Source organism: Nicotiana tabacum, chromosome 8 (genome assembly GCF_000715075.1).
Source record: "Nicotiana tabacum cultivar K326 chromosome 8, ASM71507v2, whole genome shotgun sequence".
Taxonomy (NCBI): domain Eukaryota; kingdom Viridiplantae; phylum Streptophyta; class Magnoliopsida; order Solanales; family Solanaceae; genus Nicotiana; species Nicotiana tabacum.
This window is the reverse complement of record NC_134087.1, coordinates 183966888-183979519: the sequence shown is the minus strand read 5'-3', so window position 1 is coordinate 183979519 and position 12632 is coordinate 183966888. Positions and strand designations below refer to the sequence as shown.

Below are 12632 nucleotides of genomic sequence, written 5' to 3'. Positions count from 1 at the left end.
TCTTTATGAAGCCACAATAGAGAGTTGTTTTATTTATAAAAAAAAAAAACTTAAATTGTAATGGTACATAAGTTTCTCGGATGGCAAATATTTATTTTATACTTTTTTCTTTTTGTTTTGATAATGTCAGACTCTTAAATCTTTAAGGATTGTGTATTCTTATTGAAACTGAAAAGGAATCACAATAGTTTGTGAAATTAAAGTGATAAAGTTATGAAACCAAAATAAATTCTAAGTTGAACATATCAATGGATGATTAAGGACTTCTATATAATAATTTTCTTTATTGAGTTAGCTATGTAAGATCAATATTTATCTTTTTCATGGAAATACACTTTTCTTTTATTACTCAAACACAAGTTTTCATATAATATTTATGTAATTAAAATTACTCACTGAGTTATGATACACGCGCAATGCGCGTATCTATAGACTAGTTTCTTTAATAGCCAACGCTTATCTGTCCACCTAAATTCTCAAATACCTATTTTACCTTTAATTAGTTGAATTTTTTCATAGTTGATTAACTTTATTTTTATTTTAAAATTAACATCATGATCAAGACGAGTTCGGAGTTTCCATTGGCCTGAATAGTTGACTAATGATGTTTTCAAAAATGTTAATGTTGCATTAGTTTTGTTGGTCCAACGAACCTCTATTTTTCCCGGTTAATTGAAATTTATTTCAAATAGGGACACATGATATGCAAATTTGCTTCGTCCTGACCTACTTAACAATCTTGCACGGATTATTTTTCCTCGAATGATAATTAATTTACTACAAATATTTGCTTTTTTGGTTAGTTTATACATTACGTGATGGATTAAAATAGGGAGAAATTCAAAAATAGCCAGATTTACAACTGGTCGTTCAAAAATAGCTCAGTTTCAAAAGTAATCGAAATTTAGCCACTTTTCATGTAAAGATAAATTTGAGCGAAAATACTTTTCAAAACCCGAAAAATACGCCAGTATATTATACTGGAGTTCCAGCATAAGTATGCTTGAACTCCAGGATAAGTATGCTGGAGTTCCAGGATAAGTATGCTGGAACTCCAGCATAATATGATGGAGTTCCAGCATAAGTACACTAGAACTCCAGCATAATATACTGGAGTTCCAGCAAGTATAATTGTCCAGTATAATATACTGGAGTTTGGAGCACCGGTGCTCCAGTCTCCAGTATATTATACTGGAGTCAGCAGAGTATACCGGTCCAACATAATATGCTGGAGTTCATACACAGGTGCACCGAACTCCAATATATTATGCTGGACCGGTCTCTATTGCAACAAAACAATGGCTTTTCTTTTTATTGACTTCGTAAACGCTGGCTATTTTTGAACGACCAGTCCGAAAACTGGCTATACCGTGCTATTTTTACATTAAAATATGATCATAAAATCTAAATAGTGGCCTAAAGTGGGATATTTTTGTAAATCGACCAAAAATGCTGGTAGGGAGCATTTTCCTCCTTTATCGGCCCTTACCCATCACGAATTCGTACTAGTTGGGGGCTCTAATGGGGATATCGAATATCGAGGGGCGATGTGCACAAATAGCCGCTAAGAGCACCTGTCTTTATTTTAAAGTCAGTGTTTTAAATGTCTTTAGTCTTTAGCTAATGGTTTAATAAACTTATACCTGATTGGACGAAAATACCTTTCTGCTATAACTTATACCTATGCTTTTATTAACGATCAACAGCAGCAGCAGCAACACACGTAACTAACTTCACTGTGATCGTCGAATTTCAAAGTATAGAATTGCAGAAGCTTCTCTTCCGATTTCATACTATAGAATTCAACTTTTCGTCCAAAAATCTACATAAATTTACTATAAGTTATACTTTTGTGTGTTTCTATTGATTTTTATTTCGTTACTGGGAATTTGATGCTAGAATTGATTTATTTTGAATTTCTGGATTGATAAGGTTAAGGACATCACATCCTGTGATAATTCTATAAAAATTGAGCACATAATATTAAGGACATAGTGTCCTAATTTTGCAAATTGAATTGAAAAAGTTAAGGACACAATGTCCTTAACTTTTTTGCTATTCTTCTGTATATTAAGGACATACTGTCATAGTTTTGCAAATTGTTTTGAAAAAGTTAAGGACACTTGGTCCTGAAGTTTGAGTTTCAAGTTGAAAAGTTAAGGACACTTGGTCCTGAACTTTGACTTACATGTTCAATAGTTAAGGATACTTGGTCCTTAACTTAGAGTTATAAGTTAAAAAGTTAAGGACAAATAGTCCTTAACTTCAAGTTTCAAGTTCAAAAGTTAAGGACACTTGTTCAAAAGTTAAGGACAGACAGTCCCTTCAAGTTTCAAGTTCAATAGTTAAGGACACTTCGTCCTGAAATTTGACTTGCATGTTCAATAGTTATGGACGCTTGGTCCTTAACTTAGAGTTCCAAGTTAAAAAGTTAAGGACAGACAGTCCTTAACTTCAAGTTTCAAGTTCAAAAGTTAAGGACACTTGGTCCTTAACTTTGAATTCCTAGTTCAAAAGTTAAGGACACTTGGTCCTGAACTTTTATTTCCATGTTCAAAAGTTAAGGACACTTGTTTCTTTACTTACAGTTTCAAGTTCATAAGTTAATTGTCCTTAACTTGGTCTTGAACTTACAATACCTGTTTTTAATTATACAAGGATTGCTCTATAAAATATGTCCTGAGTTTCCCATTCTCTTGACTTGCAGCATGGAAACAATATGCATTATAGTTACTTTTAATGGTAGATGGACTGAAGACTATAAGTATCTTGATCATCAAACAAAGCTTGTTCTAGTACCTGAGGCAATTCTGTTTGAAGATTTCATTAAACATATCTTTGAAGTTATTGAATTGGATAGAGACAAGTTTGAAGCAGTGATATGGTTTGATATCAACCTTGGAACAAGCAATGGAATGCTTGTATCCAAAGATTTAGATCTTCACACATGTATAGAGTTACTAAAAGCTCATTCACTCTTCAAGGGCTGTCGTTTCATTGTTGATATTTCGGAAAGAGTTTTTGGATCTACAAGCACCTTTGAACATGTCAACAGAGAAACTCAACATGACAATCAAAATAAATGCCAACAGATAATGTAATAAATATGGTTGAAGCTCAACCAATAACTGGAGAGGTGCTTCAAACATTTGATTCTATTCAAGTAGAATGACAAAGCATTATAGAGATTGACAACGAACAAGCTTTGGATATTCAAGTCTTAGAGAGTGCACCGGTAATCGAAGAAGTTGCTGAAAAAACCTCTACTCAACTAACTAGACGAAGGTCAAATCTGAAACAAAAAAAAATCCCCAACTACGATATTAAGAGAAAATGCTTCGTTGGATGAAATAAAAGTGGGATCAATATTTGACAAAAAGAAGAGTATAATTAACTATTTTTCGAATATTGCAATTAAAGGGCATTTTGAATTCAAGGTTGTTAGATCAAGCTCAACAAGATATTCGTTGAAATACAATGATGATAGGTATGGGTGGTGTGTGTGTGCTTTTAGAATTAAAGATTCAATACTGTTCAAGATAGTAAAGATTGAGAAAAATTATGACTGCTCTGTTAGCACTATGAAAGCTGATCAAAGGCATGCAACTTCAAAGTTGATTAGTGGTTACATTATCAACAATCTTCGAGACCCAAGGTTTGAAGTTACACCAGCTTTTGTCATGGCAAAAATGCAAAAATTGCATGGACTAGACATTGGGTATCACAAGGCGTGGCATGCTATTCAACGTGCTTCCGCTTTAATAAGAGGAACTCCTGAAGAGAATTATGAATTATTGTCTTCATACTTGTATATGATGAGAAGTAAAAACCCGGAAACATATACTAACACAAAGATAGACGACGACAACAGGTAAACAATAAACAAAAAGTTTATTAGTCCGTTTTATAAACTTTAGGACATGTTGTCTTTAACCAGTTAAAAAGTTAAGGACGTGTTGTCCTTAACTTTCACGTGTGCAGTCAAAAAGTTAAGGATACTTGGTCCTTAACTTAGAATTGCAAGTTATAAAATTAAGGACATGGTGTCCTTAACTTTTGAACTTGTAACCTGAAGTTCAGGACTGACTGTCCTTAACTTTTGAACTTGTAACTCTAAGTTAAGGACTGCCTGCCCTTAACTTTTGAACTTTGAACTCAAAGTTAAGGACTGCATGCCCTTAAATTTATAACTTATAACTCTAAGTTAAAGACTGCATGTCCTCAACTTTTGATCTTGTTAGTCTAACTTCAGGACTACTTGTCCTTAACTTTTGCCCTTGTAACCTTAAGTTGAGGACTACCTGTCCTTAACTTCTATTAACCTCGTTTTATACTGTATTTTCAGGTTTCTTTATATGTTTTATACATATGGATCATCAATATCTGGTTGGAACCATTGTAGAACAGAGATTGTTGTTGATGCAACTTTTTTGAAGTCAAAATTTCGTGATGTTTTAATGATTTCTGTTTCAAAGGATGCAAATAACCAAATTTTCTCACTAGCCTTTGGAATAGCAGAATCTGAAAATAACAATTCCTATGAGTGGTACTTTAGTGAGCTTCGCACTGCAATTGGGAGCCGTGAGAATTTAATTTTTTTATCATACAGGCATCAAGCTATTGCATATGACATTGCAAAGGTATATCCTGAAAGCCATCATGGGATTTGTATCTATCATTTGCAGCAGAACCTAAAGCGAAGGAAAGTGAAAAGCGAGGTCATAAAATTTTCCAAAGTGCTGCAAGAGTATACATGCGCAAAGAATTTGATCTATACATGTCAGATATAGCAAAAGTAGATAAGAAGACTTATGACTACTTGATGGAAGAACCACCAAAAAAGTGGGCACGTTCTTGTAGTCCACGACGAAGATATGACATGCTCACAACAAATATAGTCGAGTCAATGAATTCTGTCCTATTAGAATTAAGGAAGCTGCATATATTAAGAATGATGGATTTCATTCAAGTGAAGCTACAACGTTGGTTTTATGAAAGAACAAATGAAGCAGAAGGAACTTTTTATGATGTTTCTTGTTGGGTAGAGGAGGAATTGAAAAAAAAGATAGATTTAGCATTTACTTTAAATGTAAGTATTATGTTCTATGTTTAGGTTATTATTTTAATATAATTTAACATAATGTACTAACTTATACTTTTTCAACATTGAAGGTCTTCCTTGTTGATACATGGCGTTCTAGAGTTGAAGAAGAAGGAATAACTTTCTTGGTGGACTTAAACAAAAGAACATGTGATCGTTTTCAGTTTCAATTTGATGAATTACCATGCATACATGCAATTGCAGCTATCGAGAAGAGAAACATCTCCAACTTTTGCTTGCACTGGTACTTAAATTAATCTTGACTGAAAACATATGAAAGATAAATACATCATGTAGGACATACTGATTCTTGGATTATACCAAAGAGTGTTAAGTCACAAATTGTTAAATCTCCAGATTTCAAAGTGCCACCAGGTAGAAGGCAGAAGAAAAGGCACATTCCAACTACCGAGTCATCAAAAATAACATTCAAATATGGTCATTGCAGAAGAATTGGTCATAATAGAACAACTTGTATATATTCTCTGGTAGTCCATCCATTTTCAAGAAAGCATAGAGAATAATAGATATATCCACTTATGTTTATCGACTCTTTTAAGTTTTTGCTATAAATTGGATTCATTTAGATTATTCTTATTTGAGCCGATGTCTGAATTTTCAAAATTTCTTTCTGCTTACGTTCTTTTTGTTTCTTTAGAGTTCAAAGTTCAAAAGTTAAGGATAGACTGTCCTTAAGTTTGACTTACAGGTTCAAAAGTTAAGGACAAGTAGTCCTTAAGTTTGACTTACAGGTTCAAAAGTTAAGGACATGCAGTCCTTAACTTTGAGTTTAAAGTTCAAAAGTTAAGGACTGTCTGTCCTTAACTTTGACTTACAAGTTCAAAAGTTAAAGACAGACAGTCCTTAACTTTGAGTTTCAAGTTCAAAAGTTAAGGACAAGCAGTCCTTAACTTTGACTTACAAATTTAAAGGTTAATGACACTTGGTCCTTAACTTACAGTTCCAAGTACAAAAAATAAGGACACTTAGTCCTGAAGTTTGAGTTCCAAGTTCAAAAGTTAAGGATTCAATTTCAAAAGTTGAGGACACATGGTCCTGAACTTAGACTTTCAAGTTGAAAAGTTAAGGACACTTGGTCCTGAAGTTTGAGTTTCAAGTTCAAAAGTTAAGGACACCTGGTCCTGAAGTTTCAGTTTCAAGTTCAAAAGTTAAGGACACATGCTCCTGAACTTTGACTTACAAGTTTAAAAGTTAAGCGCACTTGGTCCTTAACTTTGAAACTTTGAATTTGAAGTTCAATTACACTTGGTCCTGAACTAATACTAACAAGCTCAATGGACAAATCAATACTTGACAGAAATAAAGAAATTAATAACATGATGCCTTCATATTACTTCTGAAATTGTAATTTTGCATAGCTGTGACAAACAATTATGCTATGCAAACAAAATAAAAGTGCCTTTTGAGGAATTTACAAGATATTTCAGAATTCATATGGATTCTTTACAGTAATTTTATACAAAAAATCAGCCACAACTAACTTTTTTTTATAATTAAACTACAGCTCCTTCATATAAGAAGTTTCATTTTCACTATCATAGTCGTCACCAATATTTTCTGGTGGTATATCATAACCATAATTTCTTTTCCACTCTCCATGTGCCCAAAAATTTGCTGCAAGTTCTTTTCTAAAGTCTTTTATGTCTTCAGGTTGGAATTTCTCCACATCCTTTTCCTTCATCACAACGCCACATACTTGATTAGGAATACACCACAATCAGTCCTAAGAAAAATGTAAGATATGGAGTCAATTAAACAATAAATCTAAAGTACATATAAATTATATAACAAATAACAACACGTACGATCCAGTTTGGTGTGGTGATCTTTGCCACTAAATATCAAATTTGTTGAATGCATTTCCAAAAGACTTGTGATGTTTCTCAAACTGTGAGAACTTTAGCAAGTGGGGGATCATGCGTGCATACATTTCAATGTGATTCATTCCTGCCTCATATGACTCACTATATATGGAATCGTACACATCAATCTTTTTCTCATTCAAGTCCAATATCCCCAAAAGAAAATGTGTCACAACATTATCATCTTCTTAAAGAAGCCGACATGGAAAAAATATTTTGTCAACCTCTGTCCAAGCAATTCCACATCTACGACTGTCACCCCACACATATGGTTTCAAAAACAATTGATTATCACCACATCAAAACTCATCTGCAGCATCTTTATTGAAATCCTTATACACAAGCACCATATAGTTATCAAAAAGTATATCTGTAGTTGTGCAATGAAAAGGATGGTCGCGAGGGTGGTAGCATTCCTTCTTTCTCAGATAATATAGGGCAATGTCAATATGCTTCATAAAAAGGCAAAAAATAAAACAAATCCATCAGTCATAAAATAATTAAAAAAATGATAAATTAAGAATAAAGAAAATAAATGCCTTGCGAATTATCAAACCTTATCATCAAGTACAAAGCTACTATCTGAAAGCTCAAGGAAGAACATTTTGCTACTGATTTTTTGATGATACAATTTGTATGGATTCTTTCTCACACCATTATCATCAGCATATATATATCAGTTTGTCCCCTGAAATTTTTTGAAAATATCAAAGTTAGAAGTTAGTCCTGAACTTAGACTTTCAAGTTGAAAAGTTAAGGACACTTGGTCCTGAAGTTTGAGTTTCAAGTTCAAAAATTAAGGACACTTGGTCCTGAAGTTTGAGTTTCAAGTTCAAAAGCTAAGGACACATGGTCCTGAACTTAGACTTACAAGTTCAAAAGTTCAGGATACTTTGTCCTTAACTTAGACTAACAAGTATAAAGGTTAAGGACAGGCAGTCCTTAACTTATAGTTCCAACTTCAAAAGTTGAGGACACTTGGTCCTGAAGTTTGAGTTTCAATTTGAAATGTTAAGGACACTTGGTCCTGAACTTCAAGTTTTAAGTTGAAAAGTTAAGGACACTTGATCCTGAACTTCAAGTTTCAAGTTCACACATGGTCCTGAACTTAGACTTTCAACTTCAAAAGTTGAGGACACTTGGTCCTAAGCTTAGACTTACAAGTTCAAAAGTTAAGGACACATGGTCCTGAACTTTGACTTACAAGTTCAAATGTTCAGGACACTTGAGGTCCTGAACTTTGAATTCCAAGATGAAAAGTTAAGGACACTTGGTCCTTAACTTTGATTTCCAAATTCAAAAGTTAAGGACACTTAACTTTAGGAATTTCAATATCAATATACTTAGTCCTAAATTTAAAATTACAAGTTAAGGACACGAATTTAAGTAATTAACAAATAATGAAATATATTTAGGGACTTATGCTTTTTTTGCGACCTTTCCTTTTCTCCTTGCCCAACCACACAATGAATTTCTTCAATAATTTTGCATCATCTTTGGCATAATGAAAAATACACGTACGCGTATATTTTGATTTTATCTAGCCCGTTTACTTGGGAGTATTTTCATTGTGTGCCATCGATGTTCCTATTTTTCTTTCCTGTTCAAAAGGAGATTTCAACTGCCAACTAAGCTTCTTATTTCTTTTACCTCGACCAAGCTCAAAATTTCCTTCAACCTCCATATACAAACCCTCATCAATGCTCATTTGTGTATTTGTAGGAGTAGGAGTAAGAATAGAAAATTATGGACCATCATAACCAATGCTATCTCTCTTCCTTTTCCTAGTACGCTTTGGTTAAGATCGACCAAGCTCAACATTTCCTTCAACCTCCATATATATTAGTTTGCTTCAAGTCGTCAAATGAAGAGACAAAAACTAAGAACATTTTTTTTGAAATGTACTGGCATTTTCAATTATGAATATAATATTTAGGACACAATCAATACCTGTCTTGTTCATACTGCCTTCTTGTATTTTTTCAACAGACAATTGAGCTGACATATTGGTTGTATTTTCTTTATCTTCCAACTGCACATTTTCTTTATCTTGCAACTGTTCTGCATGTTCTTCAATTGCAAGTTCACAAGATTTTGCAAAATATATACAAGAGCTAACACAATTAGTACTTGTTACTAATCTTTGATTAAAACAAACATGTATAAAATTAAAATAAACACTGTCTAACCATTTGCAACTGTCAAGATCATCGCAGTTAAATCATTATCTTCACTAGCATTTTCTTGGCTTCCAATATTGTCGGTAAGAGAGTGAGGTGTAGAGAGATCACATGTTCCATCTATGCATTTGGAAACAATCTCACTTATGCTTGTTCCTTGGGAATTTTCTAAGTCTTGAGATTGTACTCCACTTTTCTCTTGATACTCCACTCCATCTTCTTCCCTTGTAACTTCAAAAGATTCTGTAACATTTACAATTAATACCCATTCTAATAGTTCACTAAAACTAACATTCAACATATCATGAAAATTTCATCTAACCTTGATTGGCATAATTTTGAACTCCAAATTTCTCTTTATATGAGAGAGGTGTAGACATATCATATGTTCCTTCTAAACATTTGCATACAATCTCACTGACACTTGTTCCCAATGGACTTTCTAAATCCTAAGATTGCACTCCACATTTAATTTTTTTTTTCTGTTACTCCTGTCTCTTTTGGATTTTCCTGGTCTTGACATTCTACTACATCTTGAACTTCCACTCCATCAACAGATTCTACATATATTTGTAATCACAAAAAAGTTTATATGTATTACACTATTGAATATAAATTTCAATGACAAAAAATTCAAAATCTATATCTAACCTTTCCCAATTTCAGTGCCAATATCAGTTTCATCATCTAGATGTGCATCTCTATAATCGCTTTCATACAGAACTTCTGCATGCATATTCGTATCATCACATTCATCACCACCTGCATCTTTGTTAATTGTAACAGTAGGTTATGTACCATCACAATGATCATCAACTCCTTCTTTAGTAATTAGAACACTAGATTCACTCTATATGTTCCTTTCATCAGGTTTCACAAAAATCTTCAACAAAGTATCAATCTTTGATCCTAGACTTTTCTTTAAATCCTGTGAAAGAAACTAAGTTAGAAAGTTAAGGACAAGTAGTCCTAAACTTCATGTTACATTTAAGAAAGTTAAGGACAGGCAGTCCTTAACTTAGAGTAACAAGTTCAAAAGTTAAGGACACTTGGTCCTAAACTTCAAGTTTCAATTTCAAAAGTTAAGGACATTCAGTCCTTAACTTATAGTTACAATATAAAAAGTTAAGGACAATATGTCCTTAACTTCAAGTTTCAAGTTCAAAAGTTAAGGACAGACAGTCCTTAACTTTGAATTCCAAGTTCAAAAGTTCAGGATAGATGATCCTTAACTTAGACTTACAAGTAAAAAAATCTAGGACACTAGGTCCAGAACTTAGACTAACTGAAATTAATGATATTACCTTGATATCATTTTGATTCTTTTTTTTCTAATACAACTAATTTTATGATTTATTCGAGTAACTTCAGCATGCAGATCCTTTTTAAACTTCTCTGATTATTTCTGAATCAAAAACCATAAAAACAAAAGAGTCTCTTAAGCAAAAAACAATCAAATAAAAAACTAATGCTATTCAAACACAGAAAACCTACTTTAACAATTTCATTAAGCATGACTTCATCAAATTGTGTGGAAGAAGGCCTTGAGCTTTGATCTTGAGAAATTGGCTCATGCATACTAACAGGCTTTGTATCTTCTTCAATAGGAATAAATGGTGCCACCTCGATCAACTTATACACCTATTATATACCAAAAAAACATAAGTTTTCAGAACTAAAACAAATAAACAAACAAAATAGCTAGTAATTAGATTAACTTACATTTTCATTATGTAAGTATTTTTTACACGGAGAATCATATTATGGAGATTTCATTTTTGAATAACATAACATCCGAGGAAAATCACATTCTCGGAAGTTCACAAATTGTTTTTCCTGGAAAATAGACAATAATTCCATAATCCAAACACAAAAAGCAAAAGGAAAACCAATTATAGTGTAGCTATTCTTGTCTTTATCTTTGTCTTTCTCATTCTCATTCTCATTCTCATTGGGCTTCAAACAACTCTTCAATGATTTTAATAATGTTTCATAACAAAGAGAGCCCCAGTTGAAAGATGAGCAGAGTTCATCATCATCTACAATTTTCATTATCTGCTCGGATACATTCCTATTCTTTCGCTTCCCCATCAAAACATATTCAACAAAATAAATTATTGCCAACTTCACAACATCATCATCACTGCCTACAAATGATGCAGCTGTATCATTTGGATGACTAGTAATAAAATTAAACAAATCAACCAACTATACTCTATCCTTTCCGGGTAAATAGATTTTCGAAAGCCTATTCTTTTTTTTCATGCAAACCTTTGATGTCCAGTGAAGAATAATACTTCAAACCAGTTATTATATGAAATGCTTCACGTGTAAACTTAATTTCATGGTCAAAAACCTTGAATGCCATCGAATCAGGGTCATTATCTACAATTTCTGAAAGCAATACACAGTAAATACGTTTACCACAGAACTTCACACTTTGTAATCGCAAAAAGTTTCCGGAAATACCATCCCTCAACTTCTTCTACTTCCTGTTCGACAAAAAACTTTTGATTATTTCCTTATATTATAAATCTCCTTTCTAATAGATCATTAAATTACGCCAAACATCAAAGTCAAACACACGATCTCTTTCCATTAGTACACAACAAAGAAGGAAAAAGATCATAAAAGATTAGGACTAAAAGATTAGGACTTACAGTTACAAGTTGAAAAGTTCAGGGCACTTGGTCCTGAACTTCAAGTTTCAAGTTAAAAAGTTAAGGACAGGAAGTCCTTAAATTAAAGTTTCAAGCTCAAACGTTAAGGACAATAGGTCCTGAACTTCAACTTTCAAGTTCAAAAGTTAAGGACACTTGGCCCTTAACTTGTCACGACCCGGATTTTTGACCCTCGAAAGTCGTGATGGAGCCTACTAGTGAAAGCTAGGCAAGCTAATCAACTGAATTATCGGCCTTGTTTCCATTTTTTTCGTTAACAGTTATAGGCTAACAGTTAGTAATCAACCAAATTTAACAAGCGGAAGATTTAATTTCAAGTTATAATAATCCTGCTAATACCATTCCATAACAAATCTACCCAAGATTGGTGTTACAACTCCACAGACTGTCTAAGAGTACTACAAGTAAAGGTCTGGAAGAAATAACAAAATATTGTCTCTAGGATTACATAAAAGAAACAGGAAAATAGATAGAGTGATACGCCAAGGCTACGGATGCCTGCAGGACTACCTCGGATCGCCTGATGAACAAGGAGCAAAAATCTCACTGCGGTCCGAAATCTAAAGCACTGGGATCTGCACAAAAGAGTGAAGAGTGTAGTATCAGCACAACCGACCCCATGTGCTGGTAAGTGCCTAGCCTAACCTCGGCAAAGTATTGACGAGGCTAGGACCAGACTACCAAATAAACCTGTGCAGTTATAACATATACAGCTGAAATAGAAGCAGATAATTACAACTAAAATTGGGCAAGGGAAACATGCTTCGGGGAATAACAGATAACAATA

The 12632-nt window shown here is 33.3% G+C and overlaps 1 protein-coding gene across 1 annotated transcript; it reads left to right on the top strand.

The window, feature by feature from the left end:
- Positions 1–2708: 2708 nt before the first annotated feature.
- LOC107825130 (uncharacterized) lies at positions 2709–5353 on the top strand. Its single transcript, XM_075220726.1, has 5 exons — positions 2709–3097; positions 3515–3871; positions 4346–4581; positions 4686–5089; positions 5306–5353. The coding sequence occupies exons 1-5, from the start codon at positions 2709–2711 to the stop codon at positions 5351–5353; spliced, it is 1434 nt and encodes a 477-aa protein (XP_075076827.1).
- The last annotated feature ends 7279 nt before the right edge of the window (positions 5354–12632 follow it).

Excerpts from the sequence above, each read along its gene's own strand:
- LOC107825130 (XM_075220726.1), top strand. The coding sequence starts at position 2,709 with ATGGAAACAATATGCATTATAGTTACTTTTAATGGTAGATGGACTGAA. Across the intron at positions 3,098-3,514 it reads AATAAATGCCAACAGATAAT|AATTAAAGATTCAATACTGT; the intron begins GTAATAAATATG and ends GTGTGCTTTTAG. Across the intron at positions 3,872-4,345 it reads AAGATAGACGACGACAACAG|GTTTCTTTATATGTTTTATA; the intron begins GTAAACAATAAA and ends CTGTATTTTCAG.